Consider the following 21,821-nt stretch of genomic DNA (forward strand, 5'->3'; position numbering starts at 1 on the left):
GTGGAGGCGGAGGTGGAGGTGGAGGTGGTGGTGGTGGCGGTGGTGGAGGTGGTGGTGGTGGAGGTGGGGGTGGTGGAGGTGGAGGTAGTGGTTGTGGTTGAGTTGGTGGTGGTTGTGGTGGAGGTGGTGGTGGTGGTGGTGATGGTGGCGGTGGAGGTGGAGGTGGTGGTGGTGGCGGTGGTGGTGGTGGTGGTTTAGGTGGTGGTTGTTGTGGTGGAGGTGGTGGTGGTGGTGGTGGTGATGGTGGAGGTGGTAGAGGTGGTGGTGGTACTGGTGGTGGAGGTGGTGGTGGTGGTGGTTGTGCTGGTGGTGGTGGTGGAGGTGGTAGAGGTGGTGGTTGTGCTGGTGGTGGAGGTGGAGGTAGTGTTGGTGGAAGTGGTGGTGGTGGAGAGGTGGTGGTGGAGGTGAAGGTGGAGGTGGTGGTGGAGGTGGTGGTTGTGGTTGAGTTGGTGGTGGTTGTGGTGGAGGTGGTGGTGGTGGTGATCGTGAAGGTGGAGGTGGTGGAGAGGTGGTGGTTGTGGTGGAGGTGGTGGTGGTGGTGGTGATGGTGGTAGTGGTGGTTATTGTGGTGGAGGTGGTGGTGGTGCTGGTGGTGGAGGTGGTGGTGGTGGTGGTTGTGCTGGTGGTGGTGGTGGAGGTGGTAGAGGTGGTGGTTGTGCTGGTGGTGGAGGTGGAGGTAGTGTTGGTGGAAGTGGTGGTGGTGGAGAGGTGGTGGTGGAGGTGAAGGTGGAGGTGGTGGTGGAGGTGGTGGTTGTGGTTGAGTTGGTGGTGGTTGTGGTGGAGGAGGTGGTGGTGGTGATCGTGAAGGTGGAGGTGGTGGAGAGGTGGTGGTTGTGGTGGAAGTGGTGGTGGTGGTGGTGATGGTGGTAGTGGTGGTTATTGTGGTGGAGGTGGTGGTGGTGGTGGTGGCGGTGGAGGGGGAGGTGGTGGTGGTGGCGGTGGTGGTGGAGGTGGTTTAGGTGGTGGTGGTTGTGGTGGAGGTAGTGGTGATGGTGGTGGTTGTGGTGGTGGAGGTGGAGATGGAGGTGGAGGTGGAGGTGGTGGTGGAGGTGGTAGAGGTGGTGGTGGTGCTGGTGGTGGTGGTGGAGGTGGTGGTGGAGGTGGAGGTGGTAGAGGTGGTGGTTGTGCTGGTGGTGAAGGTGGAGGTGGTGGTGGAGGTGGTAGAGGTGGTGGTTGTGCTGGTGGTGGTGGTGGTGGTGGTGGTGGAGGTGGAGGTGGTAGAGGTGGTGGTTGTGCTGGTGGTGGTGGTGGCGGTGGTGGTGGTGGTGGTGGAGGTGGTAGAGGTGGTGGTTGTGCTGGTGGTGGAGGTGGTGGTGGTGGTGGAGGTGGTTTAGGTGGAGGTAGTGGTGGTGGTGCTGGTGGTGGTGGTGAAGGCAGCAGCTGGACTCTGCATTCCAGCATCCTGTGGCTGGCTTTGTGGAAGTTACCAGGTGCAGGCTGTGGCAAAGGCAACATCAGCTGCACCAGCCGCCGGTTTTTGAGCTTGATACATCCAGGAGGTTCCGGTCCCCACCCTCCTGACGGACAGAGGCAGAAGCTCCCTGGTGGGTCTGCACTGCAGACTTCCAGGAGGCGTCCTGGGGTGGAGCGGGGTCCAGCCTACCGCCCCTCTCTGACTCTCCCAGCAATTTTGACAGCACTGATCCCTCCTGTTAAATCCCTTTCAATCCCTTTTCTGCTTACATATCCGGGGGGAGTACTGTTCCCACCCTGAGCCCCGCAGATGAAAATTCTTGGAGCCAAACGAACGCATGCTGAGTGAGGGCTTCTCGGTGCTGAGAGAATTGTTCTGTTCCTCAGGAGACGCGCAGTCTCCTCCCTGTTCTGAAGTCAGAGGGAGCCATCAACGTGGCATTGAAGCTTGTGGCAGCTCATGAACCTGCCGATATTCGCAGCAGCCACCGTGAAGGCTGCACCTCTGTCCACCTCATATCAGGGATGTCCTCCCACCCACTGCCAGCACTTTCTACTATTTCTTTAATATGGATAAATACAAACACTGCTTTACTTAAGGCTGGGGGACTGTGAGGGTTTTTCTTTCTTTCTTGTCATAGATGATCATCTTTATCGCTCTGATGATGTATTCAAAAGTAAACATTCATTCTGATCCATTCTTTAAGCCCCTGTTCAAACATTCCTCCTCCAGGAAGTCTTCCCTGATTGCCCACCCAAAGGTGTCTTCTCTGCCCTACTAAGTTTCTGAAAGGCAATCCTGGGCTCAGATCAATTTCTCACGGTGCTGGGAAGCACAGCGATGGGAAGAAATGCTTGATGGGGAATAAAATACAATAAAATGTAAAAGTGAGTTTATGCTTCTAGAAGTAAGTTCCCAAGGCTCTGCCTTAGCAAGCAGGTCTGAGGACCGAGCACACAGAGAACAGGTTGGCCAGTTTCACGTCAGCAGCCCCCAGGAAGCCGCTGTGGGAAGGGACTGCCGGGCTCTCACGGACTACCAACCCCAAGGGCCGGCTGCAGTCGGCTGAGGCTTGGAAGAAACGTGTATTATGCTGTTCACCCAGGAAGGCTGTCCAGGCTCCAAGCAAAGCAGCCTCAGAGTGACCCAAATTATAATGAGGTGTAAGAGAAGCATCGTACAGTCGCGGAACAGGGCAGTCTGTGGGTAGGCGGACAGGTGTCTGCTGGAGGCAGGGCCGGCATCTGGGACGGAGGAGGGAGGGAAGGAAAAGGAGGAAGGCTTTGGCTTTGCACAAATCTGCAAATCCTTGGAACGGAGTAACCGTGTCCACTCCATTGACTCTGGGCCTGGCATGTGACTGTGTGAGGGGATGTGATATTTTCCAGGTCAAAGCTGTTACGCTAAAGCTGCTTGTATGATTTGCTCTGTAACCCCTGGAGCCTCTGCCCTCCGTCATGAGAACAGCACGCTCCCAGTGTAAGAGTCCTGTAGGGACCCAAACTCCACCAGCAACCAGGGACCTCATCCAGCCAATCCCAGCAAAGCCAAGAAGAGCCCCAGGTAACCCACAGAGCCCCAGGAAGAAGAAATAGTGCTTGTTTCCGTAAGCCATGGAGGCCTGGGGCTGTGTGTTACTCAGTGTGATTGCCGCAGATGCCTGCCTAATACACCTGATTTGCTGGAGTCAAAGCTGGCGTGTTCCACCACACCACCCTGCTTCTTGGGAATTAAGAGAGCTTTGAAAAACTGCACAGCCCCCTCAAAAACTAAAGCCCTGTTGTCATTGTTATTAATTTCCTCAAATTCCTTATTCGTTTTACAGCTGCGACTAAGCCTTTTTCTTTCCTTAAGTTAGAAAAGAACCAAAGCAAATAACTGAGATTTCAGCTCCATTAATTTTTCAGGGCACCATAAATTAAAGAGCAATTGCAATGCAGTCAATTTCTGCGGGAAAATAAGTCTCTGTGATTGTGCTTTAGTCTAATTACATGGAAGGCTAAGTAGCACTATTAATACCCAGAAGCACACGCTATCCTCAAGGAAGGTGCCAGGAGCAAACAGGCAGCCCAGGAGGCCGGGAAATGCAGAGACACCAGTCAGGGAAGACCAAACTTTGGCAAGGGGGCCAGGTCCTGTCGAGAGCCATGGCAAAGCCCAGCCAGGAATCTTCACTTGGAGGCCCCTGACCTGGACAGTCCCTATTGGTGGAAATTTATCATTCATTCATCTAACAAACTGTCTGCCATTCATCCGTCATCCATCCATCCACCATCCATCCACCATCCACCCACCCATCCATCCATCCATCCATCCATCCATCCATCCATTCATCCATCCATCCATTCATCCATCCATTCATCCACCCATCTATCCATCTATCCATCACCATCCACCCATCCATCTGTCCACCCACCCATACAACCACCTATTCATCCATCCCCATCCACCAACCCACTCATCCATCCATTCATCCACCCATCTACCCATCCATTCATCTACCCATCCATCCCCATCTATCCCCATCTATCCCCATCCACCCCCATCCATCTACCCAACCATTCATCCATCCATCCATCCACCTACCCACCCTGCACACATCCACCATCCATCCCCATCCACCCATCCACTCATCCATCCCTATCCATCCACCCATGCATTCATCCATCCATCCACCCACCCACCTACCCACCCTATACCCATCCACCATCCATCCCCATCCATTCAACCACCCATCCATCCACCCATTCATCCATCTATCCATCCCCATCCACCCATCCATCCACCCATCCACCCATCCGTCCACCCACTCAAACAACTAACTATTCATCCATCCCCATCCACCCACCCACTCATCCATCCATTCATCCCCATCTACCCATCCATTCCCATCCATTCATCCACCCATCTACTCATCCGTTCATCTACCCATCCATCCACCCATCCATCCCCATCCATCCACCCAACCATTTATCCATCCATCCACCCACCCACCTACCCTATACCCATCCACCATCCATCCCCATCCATTCAACCACCCATCCATCTACCCATCCATCCATCCACCCACCCATCCATCCCCAACCATCCATCCATCCCCATCCATCCATCCATCCCCATCCACCCATCCATCCACCCATCCATCCATCATCCATCCATCCACCCATCCATCTGTCCACCCACCCATACAACCATCTATCCATCCATCCCCATCCACCCACCCACTCATCCATCTATCCATCCCCGTCTACCCATCCATTCCCATCCATCCATTCATCCATCCATCCACCCATCCATCCATCCATCCATCCATCCTGATCCACCCATCCATCCCCATCTATCCATTCATCCATCCACCCATCCATCATCCATCCATCCATCCACCCACCCTACACCCATCCACCATCCATCCCCATCCATGCATCCACCCACCCACCCATCCCCATCCATCCATTAATCATCTATACATCTATCCATTCATTAATCTGTCCATCCCTGCTTATCCATCCATCCATCTATCTACCCATCCTCAATCTATTCATCCAACTAATATTTTCAGCCAGACAATTTAGATTAAAGTGGTGAAAAAGACCAGATACCTTCCCTGCCTTCAAGGAGCTTGCCCCAAGTGTGTATATTGGGTATAGACAATAATCAAATAATTGCACAAATACATAGTTACCTGACATGGTTTGGCTCTGTGTCCCACCCAAATCTCATCTCAAATTGTAATCCCCACACATGGAGGGAGGAACCTGGTGGGAGGTGATTGGCTCACAGGGGCAGTTACCCCCAGGCTGTTCTTGTGTGATAGTGAGTGACTTCTTGTGAGATCTGTTGGTTTAAAAGTATTTTTGAGTTCCCAACGTGCGCTTTCTCTCTCCTGATGTCTTGTGAAGATGATGCCTGCTTCCCCTTCCCCTTCCCCTTCCACCATGATTAAGTTTCCCGAGGCCTCCCCACCCATGCAGAACTTTGAGTCAATTAAACCTCTTTCTTTGTAAATCAGTCTCAGGTAGTTCTTTACAGCAATGTGGATGTGGACTAACAGATACCCATGGTGATCAGTGTTGAGAAAGAGAAGCACAGGAGCATGGAAGAGTGTAGAATGCTGGGGCCCAAGCTGGCCTCGGGTGCACAGGGAAGGCTGCTGATGTGGGCAGCTTCCGTTTGCCCTCCAGGTTCATGCTGGCTCTTTCCAACCCTTCTCTGACCCTGGGAGCTGACCTATGTAGACAGATCCACCCATCGCTGGCCCTGAGACTGACCTTCTTCCTCTAGCCTCTGGTTGGAGTCAGCCTGTGGGAGCCTCAGTGCACTGGAGAGAGACAGACGTGTGCTGTTCCTCTTGTTCCCTGACTGTTCAGCCCAGTTTGGCTCAGTTGCTCTACCCAGAGCCAGGCCTCCTACTGGAACCCTTCCTGCAACTGTGGAGCCCACACCTCCTATTGGGCAGAGGTGCTAGGTTCAGAGTGGCCCCCAAAAGGTATCCATGACCTAATCCTTAGAACCTGTAGCCATTACCTCACAGGGCAGAAAGAGAACCTGCAGATGGGATTGTTGAGGTCTCCAGCTGTGAAGATCACCCAGACTATCTGCATGGGCCCCAAACAAAATCCCCTGAGTCCTTACAGAAAGCAGGGGCAGAGGGAGATTCACACACACACACACACACACACACTCACACACACTCACACACACTCACCCACACACTCATGCACACTCAAACACCCACACATGCTCACATAGGCTCTCACCCACACACACTTGTGTACACTCCTAAAAATAACCACACACGCTCACATGGGCTGTCACACTCACACATACCCACACCCCGACATGCTCACATACAGTTTCTCTCTCTCTCTCTCACACACACACACACACACACACACACACACACACACACACGCTCACGCAGTAGGCAGTGTGGAGATGGGGCAGAGGGAGGTGTGAGGCCGCCCTGAAGGAGATACTGGCAGCTGCCAGCAGCTGGAAGAGGCAGGTCGGACTCCTCCCTAGAGCCCAGGGGGAGTGCAGCCCACTGACACCTTGATCTTGGGCCAGTGACACTGGTTTTGGAGTGTGGGCCTCCAGATCTGTGAGAGTACGTTTTTGTTGCTCCAAGTGAGCAGCCTGTGGCCATTTGTTCCCACGGCTGCAAGGGAGGAACAAAGCCTGCCCCAGCCTCAGAACCCAGGTGGGCACCCCCCGCAGATGCAGCCCAGTGCTCCCCACCAGGCTGGCCCCCCACTCCCCCACTCTCCCGTGGATGGGGCCTCAGTTCTCTGCTGAGCCCCATGGACACAGCTCCCAGAGGAGGGGATGCTGATTGGGGGTCTGAAGAACAAGCCACCACTCTTGGTGAGGGTGGAAGAGCATTCCAGGCTGAGGGAAAGGCCCCGTGAGGCCTGGTGAGGGTGTGGAGAATGTTCCAGAAGTGGAGAAAGGCCTTGTGACTGGCGGGCAGAGAGGGATGGCGACAGGCATGATCCTCATGGCCTGCCACTCACTGGCTCCCCTCCAACCTCTGAGCCCCGTGCTCCGCCCACCACCACTTCATTCAGCTCCCACGGCACGGCCAGGCGGGCGAGGCCCCTCAAGGTTGCACCAAGGAGGGCCATGGTCCAGCGTCCCAGCCGGCAGCCCCGGGAGGCTCCTCCTCAGCCAGCCCAGGGGCTCCGGGTCCCTTGTGCTCCACGCGGGCACTCGCCTCCGGGTGGGTGGAGCGGACCGCAGCCCCACAGACCACGCCAGCGGCACCTGCACGTCTCACCTGGCTCTCCTTTGTGTAGGCGAGGATCTTGTCTTCCTCCTTGGGATGAAAAATCAGAGTTTCCACGAAGAAGGGAATGGGCTGCTTCTGAAAGGTGGCGCCTTCGTCCGCGCTGAGGAACAGGCTCTGGTCCCGGTCGCTGAGTGAGGAGCTGACAAGGAGGACCTGAAACACAAAGGGAGTCGTGAGGCCTGGGCGGGGTGCGCCTCCCCCACCACTGACACCAGGGAAGAGGGCCCAGAAATGGCAGCCCGTCCCCAGCCCAGCCCCAGCCCGGCCCCAGCCCGTCCCCAGCCCAGCCCCAGCCCAGCCCCAGCCCGGCCCCAGCCTGTCCCCAGCCTGTCCCCAGCCCGTCCCCAGCCCGGCCGGCTCAGCCTAACTGTAGCCATCCATTCATGGGGCGCCTGGGCCAGCCCTCACCCCTGCAACCAGGGAGGAGATGTCAAGAAACGGCGGGTCCGACCCCAACCTGGCCAGCTCAGTGCCAATCACAGCCATTCACTCACTCGTTCATCTGTTCATTCATGGGGTGTCTGGGCCCGGTTTCACACAGCAGGGAGGGGTGCCCAGAAATGGCAGGTCCACCCCCAACTCAGCCGGCTCAGCCTAACTGTAGCCATACATTCATGCATTCATTCATTCACTAATTCATTCATTCATAAGTGCCTGAGCTGGGCTCCCCCACACATCGGAGAGGGGGTACCACGGAAATGGTAGGTCCCACCCAAACCCAGCCGGCTCAGTGCTAATTATAGCCATTCATTCATTCATTCATTCATTCATTCATTCATTGAGTGCAGGGCACTGTTCTGGATGCCGAGGCTCCACTGTAAACGCAGGGTTCACGGCCTCTGCCCTGAATGTGAATCCATTCCAGAGAGCCGAGACAGGTGAACACTCAGAGACCCTGTCTAAAGCTGTTTCAGGGACAGCTGCTCCAAAGCAGGACCAGGATAGATGGGGAGGGAGTGACTGCATGGGGCCCACTACCTCCAGCAGAGAAGGCTGAGCCAGGGTCCCCGGGGAACTCAGGGGCAGGCTCGAGGGGCTGATGTAGGGGATGGAGAGGGGAGGCAGACATGGGACTGGAGCAGCAGCCAGGGGTCAGGCCCGCCAGGCCTCAGACAGAGGTACAGTGGTTTGTATGGTGACCCCAGAAAGATTCATCAACATCCCTGCCCCCAGTACCTGTGACTGTGATCTCACTTGGAAATAGGGTCTTTGGAGACGTGGCTAAGCATCTTAGGATGAAGCCATCTGGATTTGGGGTAGACCCTACATTCAATGACTGGTGTCCTTATAAGGAGAGGGGAGGTGGGGGTGCAGAGAGAAGGTGACACACAGGCAGAGGTGGAGATGCGGGACGCACCTGCAGTCACCACGGCTGTGAGTTGCCAGCGGCACAGAAACCTGGGAGTGGTACAGAACAAAGAGTCCCTCTGAGTCCCTAGAAGGAACCAGCCCAGCTGACATGTTGGACTCCCAGCCTCCAGACTGTGAGGGGATACATGGCTGCTAGTTTCAGCCCCCACATGTGTGGGTCTTTACCACGGCAGCCCCAGAAAACACACCCAAGAGCTCTGCAACCAGGGATCCTGCTATTTGGGGCGGGAGGTCTCCAGGGAGGCGTGAGGATGGGAGGGGGTGGCCTCATTTAGGTTTTCAAAGGGGCCACACAGGAGTGAGTCACTTAGGAGGAGATCCCCTTATCCCGGCTGGATTTGGTGGCTTGGTGAGATTCGGGTTATCGCATGTCTACATTTGGAATGACAGAGACCCAGACACTCACGGAGGCCCTGCGGCCACTTTGTTTGGCAATTGGCAGACAAGGTGGCAGATAAAACTTACCTGAGGTCACACAGCCACGGAATTTGAACCAGGTTACCTAGAAACTCAGCATGCACCCCTCGCACCGACCCTGCAAGCGCACAGTGTCTATTCATTCATTCCCTCATTCATTCATTCCCTCATTCAACAAACATGTAGAGTCCTGGCCTGCACAGGCATTGGGGCCTGCAGGGACGGGGGTGAGGCAGGAGAACAGCTGTGGCTGTCCTGGACATGGTTCTCGTCCTAACAGGGGACCCAAAGCAAGTCCCAAAGGAAGTCTCCCTCTGGAGGCAAGTGTTTGACTGCAGATCACTGTCCTTAGCCACATGCTGCAGGGTATGCGCGCCCATGTAGGGTGGGGCATTGAAGCTGGGCCTCGCGCGGGGCTGGGTGGGACCAGTCCCGCTGAAGATGAGCACAGCTTTCCTGGGAAGGACAGTGGGCAATGGCACGAGGCGACTACAGTGGCCTTCCCAGACCGCAAAGTATCTCCAGAAGGCAATTAAGCTCACGGAGCAAAAATCAATAGCCTGCACGCAGCTCCTGCCTTTAAGTGAATGAACGGTGATTCCACAGATTCCTTCCAGGGAAACCTTCATCAGCTTCCCAGCTATGGTCATTAATCTCCATCAGCACAAGACCCTGCCCTCCCAGCACGCCAGGGGCCTGGCAGAGAATGACGTGGCCAGTGGAGAGCGATTCCTTGGACGACTTTGGTCCCTGAAATGGGGACGTGGTGTATGCTCAGAGCTGTGCCTCTTGGGGTGGTTCATCCATAGGAAAAAATACGAGGAGGAGCTGAGGGCTGGTTGGGGGAGCGTTGCATTACGTCATAATGTTGGCAAAGAACACGTCACCGCTGGGGAGCTCCTGTGCTCACGAATGAAAGGACGGCGCAGAAGGGCAAGGAAGCACCCTACTGCACGTGCCACACGGACGCAACGGGAAAGCCGTCTGTGACAATTCTGTCAGTGACAAGCGACTGGAGAAGTAGGTGTGACTTTATCAAGGGGAGATGCCCAGAAATAAGAACGGAAGGCAGCTTGGTGGGACGTCAGAGCGATTGGTCTTAAGTGGTGGAGCTAGCAGGAATTTACTTTTTTACTTTGATAGAATAGTTTCAGATTTACAGAAAAGTTGCAGATAGCCCAGGGAGTTCCCTGCTGGATACGGACAGAGAGGCACAGGGAGGTCACACGGACGGTCAGGATAGAGCCGAGGTCGGGAGCTGAGTGTCTGGATCCAGAGCCCCGTTCCTTGCTGCACTCTGCAGGGTGCCACCTCGCAGGACGGGGCGTTTTAGCTGAGCCTCACGGTTCCTGTCTACGCCACATCCTGCTCCCGTTATTAACACCTTGCACCAGCCTGGGACATGCACCACACAAGGACACCAGCATCGGCACATCCGCGTTCTCCAAACACCATGCTTTGTCCAGATTCCTCAGCATGCCTTCTTCCTGTTCCAGGACACCACAGCACATCTTAAGCTGGGACAGTCTGGGGACTTTCCTTGTGCTGGATGAGCTTGCGAGCTCTGAGGAGGGCTGGCCAGGCACGCTGGCGGATGTCTCTCAATGTGGGTCTGTCCGATGTTTTTCTGGGCATCGGATGGGGTTGGGGGTTCTTGGGAGGGGGCCGCAGGGATAAGTGAGATGCCTCACACTGGGCCTGGCCATCAGCAGACGCGTCACTGATGGCGCTGCTCTTCCCAGCCCGGGTCCTGTGTGTCAGCCTCTCCCTGGTGGAGCCACACTCTTCTCCTTTCCACACTGTCCTCTAGGAAGGAAGTTGCCACGTGCAGCCCACACTTGAGGGGTGGAAGTTACCCCCCGACCCGGAGCATGGGAGAGCCACATCGACGATTTGGAATTCTTTAGCGTGGGAGAGGTTCGTCTCTTCCCCTCCATGATTTACTCGTCAATCATGTATTTGTATTACTGCGAGCTCATGAATATTTGACACTTTAGTTATAATCGGAGACTGTTCTGAAGTCTTGTTGTTCAAATAGCTCCAGCTCTGGCCCCGGAGAGCCCCGTCAGCTGGGCCTTGTGTCCCTGTGGCATGTCCCCAATCATCCTTCTCCTTCCCAAGGTCTTTCTTCATCTTCTTATGTTTCTTTGAAACAGAGTCTCCCTGTGTTGCCCAGGCGGGAGTGCAGTGGTACGATCCCAGCTCACTGAATCTCCACCTTCCCGGTTCAAGCAACTCTCTTGCCTCAGCCTCCTGAGTAGCTGGGATTACAGGTACCCACCACCACACCTGGCTAATTTTTGCATTTTTAGTAGAGACAGGGTTTCACCATGTTGCCCAGGCTGGTCTCAAACTCCTGACCTCAGGCGATCCAGCCATCTTGGCCTCCCAAAGTGCTGGGATGACAGGCGTGAGCCACGGTGCCCGGCTCGCCCCTCCCAAGGTTCTGCACACACTGCACGTGGGTTCCCCGGATAACCAGAAAGAAGGAAGGAAGTCCTCAGGCTCATTCATAATCCATTCAACTTTGACCCACACATCTGGCTCCCTCTATGCCATCTGCTCAGGGAAGCCCAAATTCCCCTCATTAAAGCACTTTCCCCCGTGACACAGTTTTCCAGATGTTCTAACCAGGCAACGACGTGTCCTCCCTCCTCATTGGCCTATGTGCCATGTTTGCACCTTGAGAAAAAACAGGGCTGACACGGAGCTGGCCTTGAATCCTGCCTGACAGACACGTGGATGAACCCACACAGGAATAAGCGACTGAGCGATGCCAAAAGTCCTAAGGGAATTGCTTGTTTGCTTTTCAGCTTTGAGAGGCAAACAGTATGAACATTTAAGCAGCCTGGAGAGCAAAACTCAGAAAAAACTCCTCCACCTATTCATCTTCCCCACTTAAAGTTTTGCACATGAATGAAGGATCGTTCGTTCATTCATTCATTCATTCATTCTTCTACATTAAAAACCACATGGTCCAAGCGAGAATTTAGGTAAACACAGGACTCTGCAGGAGCACAGAAGAGGCAAAATAGCACCCAGGTGCTGGGCATGTACAAAGGCAGGTCGGAGGGCTTCCTGGAGGTGGTGACACCCAGATGAGCCTTGAAGAATGGATGGAAAATTGACTGGTAGATCTGGGGAACGGGGCTTCAGGCAGAGAGGACAGCATGACCCTCAAGGCAAGCAGGCAGAGGTCGCTGCCCTGCCTCTCCTCCAGCCTCACCTCCCACCCCTCAGGCTCCTGGCATCACAGCCATGGCAAACTCCTCGTGTGCCTCCAGTTAGTGGAGCCCGTTTGCATCCCGATGGCCACTTGCACGTGCACGATTCCCTCTGGGTGGAATGCATGGTGGGACCGAGACACCCCACCCCTGCCACTGGTGACTCGCAGCCAAACCTTCAGTTTTCAAAATGACATACAATCCACGAGTGATCAGATCAAAATAGCTTCTTCCAAATTTTCTGAACAACCTCAACCAACCCGAATGTTTCTTGTCCATACATGTGAGCCTGTTTTGATGCTGGGATGCTCTTCCCCTTGTTATCCGCTCACTGAGCACCCTGTTCTGCAAGGCTCATTTCAAGGGTCACCTCTTCCAGGAAGCCCTCTATGATTGGGAGTTATTCCACTCCTTCCTCTGCCCCCTTCAGCATCTTGTGCATACATAGGCTACAGCCTGGTGGCCCTGGTGTCCTCCTGGTGGGTCCGCTTCTGCTGCCAGCCTCTCAGCCTGGCAGTGCCCATGTCTTCATTACCGCCATTTCCCCAGGACTGTGATCCCAACGAACGGGTTTCAGTGTTATTCACACAGAGCCAGTGGGGGCCTCTGGGTACAGGGCTCACTTCTCCATCACAGCCCCTTTCTGCACAGTCCACACCCTCCATTCGGCCCAGGCTCTGCAGGTGGTGACATGGAGGTGAGAGGAGAAAAGCTTGAGGAGGCGACTCCAACCTGGGTCCCGGCCATCTGGGCCCGGGCTATTTTTGGTGCTGAGTCGGGAGAGTGAGCCGGGAAAGATGGGGAGAGGAGAGTACTGACAGGAAGGGGTTGTTGGAGCAAAGAGACAAATCAATTAGCACCGTGCCAGGCGGGGCTGGCAGCTGCTCCTCCAAATCGGGAACCAGCCTCTATTTTAAAGGGTGTATTTTTACCGCTTACTATTCTGGGGAAGACATATGTACCTGCACTGGGTTCTGGGGGCCCAGGAGGCTGGGTTTTTGAAATTAGAGGCGACGTTCTAAAATATGGGGAAGAGAAATGCTTGACAGATTCATTTGACTAACAGCCAGTGATTTGAAGTGGGAGTCTGAGAAATGGGTGCACAGTGCATGGGGCCCTGCACATGGTCAGGGGCAGGTACAGGGGCAGGGAGTCCCCTATTTTGTTAAATACTCACAGCATACTTGCTAAGTGGGTGTGACTATCCCCATTTCTCAGATGGGAAAACCGGCCAGAGAGCCTGGGTTCCCCGTGGGAGATCACGCAGACAGCTTTTCCCCTGACGTCTGTGTCACCTCTACAAACACTGCGGTCAGTGGTATCCTTCCTTGCACCTGCCTGGAAGGCAGCTGGCCAGCACTGGGTCCCAACGACACAGGCTTGGAAGAGTCTAGAGAGATCCCTCCTGCCCCCAAAGACTGGCAGTGGCTTCCAGAAGTCTGCAGGGCAGGTCTGTCCAGGGCTTTCCAGATGGATTTCCCACCCTGTGAAGAGGGAGGGTGAGGCTGGGAGGGAGGGGCTCCCATTCCTTCTTCCCTCTCGGCCCCTTGGCCCATTCTGGAGGGGCTGACTGACTCATTCAGCCCGTATGTGCAGCCCCCCGGGCTGGGAGCTGAAATCCATGGGATTCCTGCCCCCCTGGGGGATCAGAGCAGACAGGAAGATCACCGAGTAGGTCTGAGAGGTGTACTCATCAGGGCAGCCCTGAGCAGAGACGGCCCCTCACCCAGCCTGGACCAAAGTGGAGGAGCCACCACCATCAGGAGCGTTTCTGAAGATGACATAGGTCACACGGGGTGGGCCAGAGTTGACTCTGCAAAAAGATGCCCCAGAGAGACCAAGGGCAGGCCCTGGGAGACACTGAGCTGGCCCTGCCATCCCCTCCCTGCCAGGCCAGGAGATCCATCTGAAGTCGAGGCCTGGACGCCCCTCACTGGCTCTTCACAATGAGTCTATACCTCCCGGCCTCCCTGGCCTGCATCCCAGCTGGCCTCTTGCGTGAAACCAGCGTGTCAGAACCACCCCTGTGACCCGGCCCTGCCCCGGCCTGCGGGACGCTGCTGAGCCCCCTTCCCCGGCCCGTGCTATCTTCCTGCTGCAGGACTTCCAACCCAGCTCCTCCAAAAGGGTGGTGCCAACGTCCCAGTCGGCCTGGCAGCAAAGCTCATCACATCCCGACTCTCAACTCTCCAAGTTAAAAAAAAAAAAAAAAAAAAAAAAGGAAAACAAACAGCATCCAGAAAGCACTCCTGGCCCCTGCTGGGGCTCCGGCTCACGCTCGGCTCTGCAGGCCTCCGGTTTCCATTCACAAATCTCTGTCCCAGGGAGCCTGCTTTTAGTCCGCCCTTTGCCAAGTTGAGCCTCAAGGATTGGTGTCACTTGGATTTGCCTTTCTATTTCAAACCCCATCGCCCAGTCTACTCCTGGCCCAGCTCAGGGTACAACTTGGCTTTGCCGCTGAGCGAGGCAAACAGTGGAGTCGAAAATAGACTGCAGCCTCCACCCTCAGACCTGAAATTAGAATCTTCCCAGCGTGTCTCATCCACGCCTGTGTGAGTCACACCGAGCAGCGCGCTCTCCCTCCCGGTGCTTCCCCTGCGGCCGAACGCACGCGGCTCGCTGGACGTTCCGCACACACTCCTTCAGCGAGCTGGTGATTTAGGAGAAAGTCACCCCCACGACGGCCATGTTCGGGTGACCCTGAGTGCTGTAGAGGTCCCAGGATGCAGAGTCCAACTCAGATGTGGCCTTGGGCAAGTCCCTTTCCTCACTTTTCACTCGGAGATAATAATCTCTTCTGTGCTGAGGTTCCCAAGGAGGCAAACCAATCGCAAGTGTCACAGAACTGTGAGGGGCCTTCTTTCCTTTTGCTGCTTTCTTCAGTTAGAAAGAAAGATCTATTCTTGGAGAAATCACAGGTGGTCTGCACGTTCACTCCTGCTGGGGCCCTTCACAGTCTCCCAGGCGCTCCTGGGGTTCAAGCCTCACTCCCAGACTCCCCCGCAGACACAGCTCCCAGGCATTAGGAGTTCGAACAGTCCTGGGCTGTGTCCAGGTCGCAGAGGCTCGCCACGCCCTCACAGTCTGTACATGAACGGGTCTCACTTCGCCGGATGCCCTTGGCCAACTTCTGACTGCCTGCAGGGCAGGGCCCAGGGGGACAGCCAGTGGCTGGGGGTGAAGAGGAGGCTGTGGTGGTTAACCAGGTGAGATAACCCGGTGCCCTGGCCTTGAGCAGAGGTAGGAAAGCCGGAGGCGCGAGGGAGTCGGCGGAACTCAAGGACACCTTGGAGCTGCAGCTCAGAGGCTTTGCTGGGAATTGAAATGGAGAAATCCGCGCGCACACCGTTTCGGGCTTGGGTCAAAGGGTAGCGACGGCGCTTCGCAGAGATGGGGAGACGGCAGGAGGCGCTGGTGAGGGAAATGCAGCTGAGGTCAGTGTGAGCTGCCGAGGCCCTGAGGTCCACCTGGGTGGGGGAAGGGGACGGGTTTGATAAGTGAGGCTGGGCTGGAGAGGACATCTGCAGGGTGGGAAAGGCATTTGGAAGCTCCATGCCCAGACTCCTGGCGGAGGGTCCTGGGGATCAGCTCACCCAGGCATGGTGGGAAGTGAGGAAAAGAGCTGGCCTTGGATGGAGACCAGAGGGACCCTGCAGAGATCAGCCGGCAGGGGGTGAGGAGGGGGCACCGCTGAAGAGGGGTGAGGGGCCCCGGCAGGCTGAGGGGGAGAGCTCAGCCTTCCCTCCTCTGACTCCCCTCCTCCCTCCCTCCCCTCTCAGCCAGGCCTGCCCGCCTCAGCCTCTCTGACTTCTTTCACGCCCACGTTTGTCTCATACCCGTGGTCCCTCTCATGTGGCTCTGGCCACCCTGGCCTCAGGCTGGCTTCTCTGTTCTGGCTCCGGAGAGCCCCCCCCCCCCCCTAAGGTGTGTAGCTGGCTCCTTCTTTTTAAAGACTTATTTTTATTTGTACGAATATTACTTCTAATGGACCAGTCGTAACTGTATACACGTGTGGGCACGATGTGCCATTTTGATACGTGTGTGTGTGTGTGTAAATACACACACGAGGCACCACACGCAACGATTAAATGAAGCCGATCAACACAGCCGTCGCCTCGCCCACTTATTTTCTGAGATGAGACATTTGAGATTTCAAAACAGCAAGGGAAACGACCGGCTCCTCCGAGCGCGCCCTCTAAATGGGCCCTGATTCTAGGTCATTCTTTTTTCTGAAAACATCCTTTTAGATGACTATGCTTCATGGTGGTAAAACAGAACATAAAGTGTCCCATGCAGCACACAGCTGAGTGGCGCTGGCCCCTGTGCTGCCCTCCAGTCCCCACCATCCTTCTCTGCAGCTTTTCCCTCGCCCCAAACTGCAGCTCCGTCTGCGGGAAGCCCGGCCCCCGCGCCTCCCTTTGCGGTACTGAGCCTCCTTCCTGGCCCATCTCCGCATGAGGCTGCACGGTCAGGGGGGCCGGGACAGGGTTGTCTTGTTCACTGCTGAACCCCAAGCCCCACCTGGCACGGAGTCGGCACTCAGGCCATGAGTTCAGTGCTGCTGAACACACTGAAGGGATGTATTTCACTCTCACGTCGGGCAGACTTCTAACATTGAAGGGAGGCGCTGCTCCTCTGCTCTGCTCTGCTCTGTTCTGTTCCGTTCCGTCTGTTCTGTGTGCTGATGTCTCAGCCCTCCTCAGCCCCACCTGAAGCCCAGGAGCCTGGAAGCCTGGAGACCACCCCCCCCCCCCCGCTCCCTTAGACTCTGACCCCAAGCTGCCTTCACATGAGCACTGCCAGGCACAAGAGTGGAGATGCCTTGTTCTCCAGCACCTGCTGCAGGCAGGCCCGGGGCTGTGCCAGGGTCTCCAGCATCCTCCCCAGGCCCCCCCGCTTGGGTGCAGCAGGAGCTGAGGATGGGCAGCTGTTTCTCAAGGTTCCGGTGTGCCCGACCTCCTGCTATTTCCAGTGGCTTCTGTCACCTTCACTCCCATCCACTGTGTAAAGAGGCCCTCAGGTCCTTGTATCAAACGCCTTCCGCCTCCAGATACGGAAAGAGGTTTCTAACCAAGGCCTGTGAACTCCGGGATCTCGAACTATTTTACAAAATCAGTACCTACTTTCTTTTTCTCTCCCCTCCCTCCCTCCCTCCTTCCTTTCTTCCTTCTCTCCTTCCTTTATCCCACCCCTCCATCTGTTCTTCCATCCATCCATCCACTGGGGAGGGACTGTAAGGGTTCGTGAGCTGATCTGAAACCTTCTCTCGTGTGGACTAGCCAGGCCTTCACACCGGCAAGCCCAAGGTCTTGGGGCTGCCTAACCTCTTCCCTGCCAAGACCCAGGAATTTTGCTAAGACATTTTTCGTGGCTCCTCAGCCAACTGAGGCACATCAAGAGTTAACAACAACTTTGCCCCTCAAATAAAAGCTCTCAGCCAGATAGGAATTGGGGCCAAGGTGGAGAGACCTGTTGGCATCATGGTTCCTAAAAGAGATTTGCTCAACGGGGTGGGCGAGGGCCCCATTCACCCCCCACAGCATGGGACTTCATGCACAATTCTGAGAAGCATGTTGGGAGCCGAGCAGACTGATGCCAGGGCTTGGGCGGGCAATGTCACCCACCCATCCCACGTAGGAATATGTAAGGCCTGGCATTCTCAGCAGGACAACTCCCACTGTCCTCTGCTTAGTGGAGAGAATTTTAAAAAATGCATGAAGAGTCTGGGTGCAGTGGTAGACAATGGTAATCCCAGCATTTTGAGAGGCCAAGGTAGGAGGATCGCTTGAGTCTAGGAGTTTGAGACCAGCCTGGGCAACAAGGTGAAACCCTGCCTCTCCAAGTATAGAAAAATTCACCAGACGTGGTGGCACGCACCTGCCATCCTGGCTACTTTGTGGGGGATGGGGGTTGCGGTGCTCAGGCAGGAGGATCTCTTGAGCCTGGGAGGCAGAGCTTGTACTGAGCTGAGATCATGCCCCTGTACTTTAGACTGTGCTACAGAGCTAGACCAAGTCTCAAAAAATAAATAAATAAATGAATGAATAGAAAATAAAATCCTACAAGGGACAAAAGTCAAGAGAATCATTTTCGCTGAGGATGACGAGGGGGAATAGCACCCCACTTGAGACTCGAACTCCTCATTCCCTGAGCCAGCACCTATGACTGAGCACCAGGGACTGTGTTAGCTGTTGGGTTAGGATGGTGGGAGGGGCGGTACAGGATGAAACCTCCCTCCTGTGGGCTTGCAGCTGAGTGCAAAAGACAGGGAGGAAGATAGATGCAGGAACAGGATCGTTTCAGATGGTGGTGAGTGCCGCGAACAAGAGAAAATCAGGTAATTAAATGAGTAACGTGAATGTCTTTTTATACATGTATTCATACATAAATACATGCCCGCATATGACACACACGAGTATATGCACGTGCTATAGGAAGGGATGTGCATATATGTGAATGAATCCGAAGCAGGCCAGAGGTGAACAGCACTGTTTCTGGGTGAGGAGATGATGGTGCTTTCTTCTTTCTTCAGAGAATGTTTCTGGCTACATTGCTTAGTCTGTGCCTCATGGCCTAGTGGGAAACATCTGTGGAATGACTAAACACATTTGTGTAAGTCAATATGTTTAAATGAATGTCTTACATTTGTAATTAGGGGAAAAAACTAATAAATAATACACTTTTATGAAAGAGGAATGTGTTTGTAAGCAAAAGCCTGAGGAAGTCTGCCAGCAAGACACTTGTGAAACACTAAGGTTTACTGCTGGGTCAGCTAGGAAGGGCCAGTTTTCCATACTTTTAGTTATTTATTTATTCATTTAGAGACAGGGTCTTGCTTTTTCGCCCAGGCTGGAGTGCAGCGGTCTGATTTCAGCTCACTGCAGCCTCTGCTTCCCAGACTTAAGACATCCTCCCTCCTCAGCCTTCCAAATAGCTGGGAGCCACCACGTCTGGCTAATTCTGTTTAATTTTTTTGTAGAGATGGGGTCTCCCTCTATTGCCCAGGCTGGCGTTGAAATCTTGGGCCCAAGCAATCTGCCTGCTTTGGCCTCAGACAGTGCTGGGATCACAGATGTGGGCCACCGTGCCCGGCCTATCAATACGTTTAATCCAACTGTCTTTCTTTTCCTCCCTTCTTCCCCCCTCTCTCCTTCCCTCCTGTCTCCGTTCCTTCTTTCCTGCCTCTGTAACTTCTTCCCTCCCTCCGGCCCTCCCTCCCTTTCTTCCCTCCTTCCTTCATCCCACCCCTCCAACATCTTTCCACCTTCTGTCCCTCCAACCACTCAGGAGTGACCGTAAGGGCTCATGAAGAGAGGGGTGCTGTGTGCTGTGATTCCAGTGCCCGCTGTGGCTACCTGCTGTAACCATCTCCAAACAACCCAGCTCCTGTGCCCACCTCCTTGGCATGGGTGTCAGTGGCTTCTGGCTCCTGGCTTGTCTCTGCTTGGACTTGAACTCCTTCTAGTGGGGTGAGAGACATGGACTGTGCGCCTGGCTCTGTGCTAGGCACCTGCCCCTACAAGGCCTCATTTTATTCTCACAACAGCTACATGTGGGAGACGTTCTGGTCTGTCTTTTACAGACAAAGAAACAGAAGCTGGGAGTGGTGAGATGACCCACTCATGACCACACGACGTGTGAGCCAGGCGCTGGCATGAGACGCAGTTCTCTGACTCTGAGCTGTCATCCTGCCTCGATGCTGAGACTTGAGCTGACAAGCGTCCAATGTAATTTAGTAAAACACCCACTCAAACACGGTTACAGAATTGACTGTCAGGAAAGGGCTGGTTCCATTTTAATTACTGGCCTGACAATTGCTGAAATGCCAAGAAACATCCTTGACAACATTTGTACATTTAATGGCAAGGCAAACCCTTTCTCTTTGGCCAGAAGGCTGACTCGGAAAATCTTAGGTTTGGTCGATAATAACTAAATAAGGCAAACACATTTCAGGCATATAAACATAACGCATCGTCGATACGTTGTAGCCTTGATTTATTAATCATCTTGCATGTAGCATCTGTGAGACGAGAGCCCCCGCCATCCTCCTCCACGATCACTGCTGGTTTCTGTTCTCTTAAGGGGCTTTGCACCGAGGCTCTGGAGTGAAGATGGTTTAATCGTGTTTTGTTTGCCTGTCTGAAGACATTTTGCAGACAATGCTAAAAGTCTGTTTGCTTGGGCAGAGCGCCGCGGACGGCTAATTCTCTGGAGTGATGGTGTTTCGGAAGATTGTCTTTTATCAGGATGGTTGCATTAACTATGTACGGTTGGATGTGTGAACAATTTGTTCATTTATCTGGCCCCTAATTGAACAGTGGAAGGCGAGGGAATGTATCTCGGTCGCTTTGTGTTAGGCCTTTTCAGCGGCGGTGCTGGCAGCCTCCTGGGCGAAGATGACAACTTTCGGAAATAGCTGTGGAATCTCCTAAGACTTTCTCTTCAAATATTTGTGATGAGAAGCCAAGATAGCATTGTGGCTGCTGGTCAGATTGGTTAAGATCTTGCATCAGCTTCAACTAGAAGCCGTGCTTAACGATTTCTTATCGTTAACATGAAGCTGATGTCTGAAGCCAAAGAATGAGTCAAGGTCTACACTGAATGGCCAAGGTCACGGTCATCCATTTAGGGACCATTGGTATTCCGTGTCATAGACTCCAGTAAGGACAGAGCTGAAAGGCCCATCATTGTACCCTCCTCCTATTTGGGTGGGGAAGCTACGCTTCTGTCTGCAGAAGCCCCACTCAAGGTCTGTAGGTGACATTGGCTTGAATCACAACTGGCAAGAATGAAGAACTTCTGTAGGGCAGAGAGTAGGCAGCGACACTGGCAACACATAATTGTGCATAGAATTTATTTATGCCGGGCACTGGACCAAATGCTTTCTTCATATTTTCAGCCACCACTGATGAGGTAGTTGTTATTATTATCCCTGTTGAATGGCCCCCAGTGAGTCCTAGACAGGGCAGTCACCACCCAGCAGCATAGCAGTTCACAGGGTAGAGCCCTGACCACCACCGCGGAGGTGGATATGGGACGCGTGCCGCTCTTCCTCCTCTTGACTTCTGCATCCACGGAACCTGTGTGAACCAGGGCTGAGGGTGGAGCCAGGAGCAACCTAGTCGTGTGTGGCTCCGTGGAGCACACAGTCCATGAACAGACAAAGACCGATGGGGCACGTAATAGCAGTTATGCTCCCCAGCAAGGCCCCAAGCGCTGAACGAGAGGGGAGGTGAGGAAGGACCCCAGAGGCAGCGAGGTGGGCAGGTGACCCATCCAGCAGGAAGGGGACGAGGAAGCTGTGGGATGGGGAGGAGGAGATGGCTGCAGGAGATGTAGAAAAGGCAGAGGGAGCCGGGCTGGATGCCACGTTCAGAAGGCTCCCGGCTCCTACCTTGGGTGATTGGGGGGAAAGCAGAGAACCAAAGAGATCTCGTGCCTTCCTCGTGGCTGAGAAGAGACTGAGAAGGAGTGGGCGGAGAGGTAGGAGTAGGGCCAGAGAGCACAGTGCTGCAGAGGTCAGGGGCCAGCCACCGACAGCTCAAGCATGGTGAGCTTTCAAAGCCCCCATAACGGACAAAGATGGGGTGCTGGCGTCTCTGAGTGC

General features: G+C 54.6%; 1 protein-coding gene across 7 annotated transcripts in view; it reads right to left on the reverse strand.

The window, feature by feature from the left end:
• SORCS2 (sortilin related VPS10 domain containing receptor 2) overlaps nucleotides 1-21,821 on the reverse strand; it is a 556,267-nt gene that overhangs the window by 104,530 nt on the left and 429,916 nt on the right. For all 7 annotated transcript variants that reach the window (XM_074395857.1, XM_074395856.1, XM_074395854.1 and 4 more), the window contains exon 4: nucleotides 7,191-7,355. In XM_074395857.1, the coding sequence (XP_074251958.1) occupies nucleotides 7,191-7,355 (165 nt within the window). The remainder of the gene's footprint in view (nucleotides 1-7,190; nucleotides 7,356-21,821) is intronic.

This window comes from Saimiri boliviensis, chromosome 3, assembly GCF_048565385.1.
Source record: "Saimiri boliviensis isolate mSaiBol1 chromosome 3, mSaiBol1.pri, whole genome shotgun sequence".
NCBI classification, from domain to species: Eukaryota; Metazoa; Chordata; class Mammalia; order Primates; family Cebidae; genus Saimiri; species Saimiri boliviensis.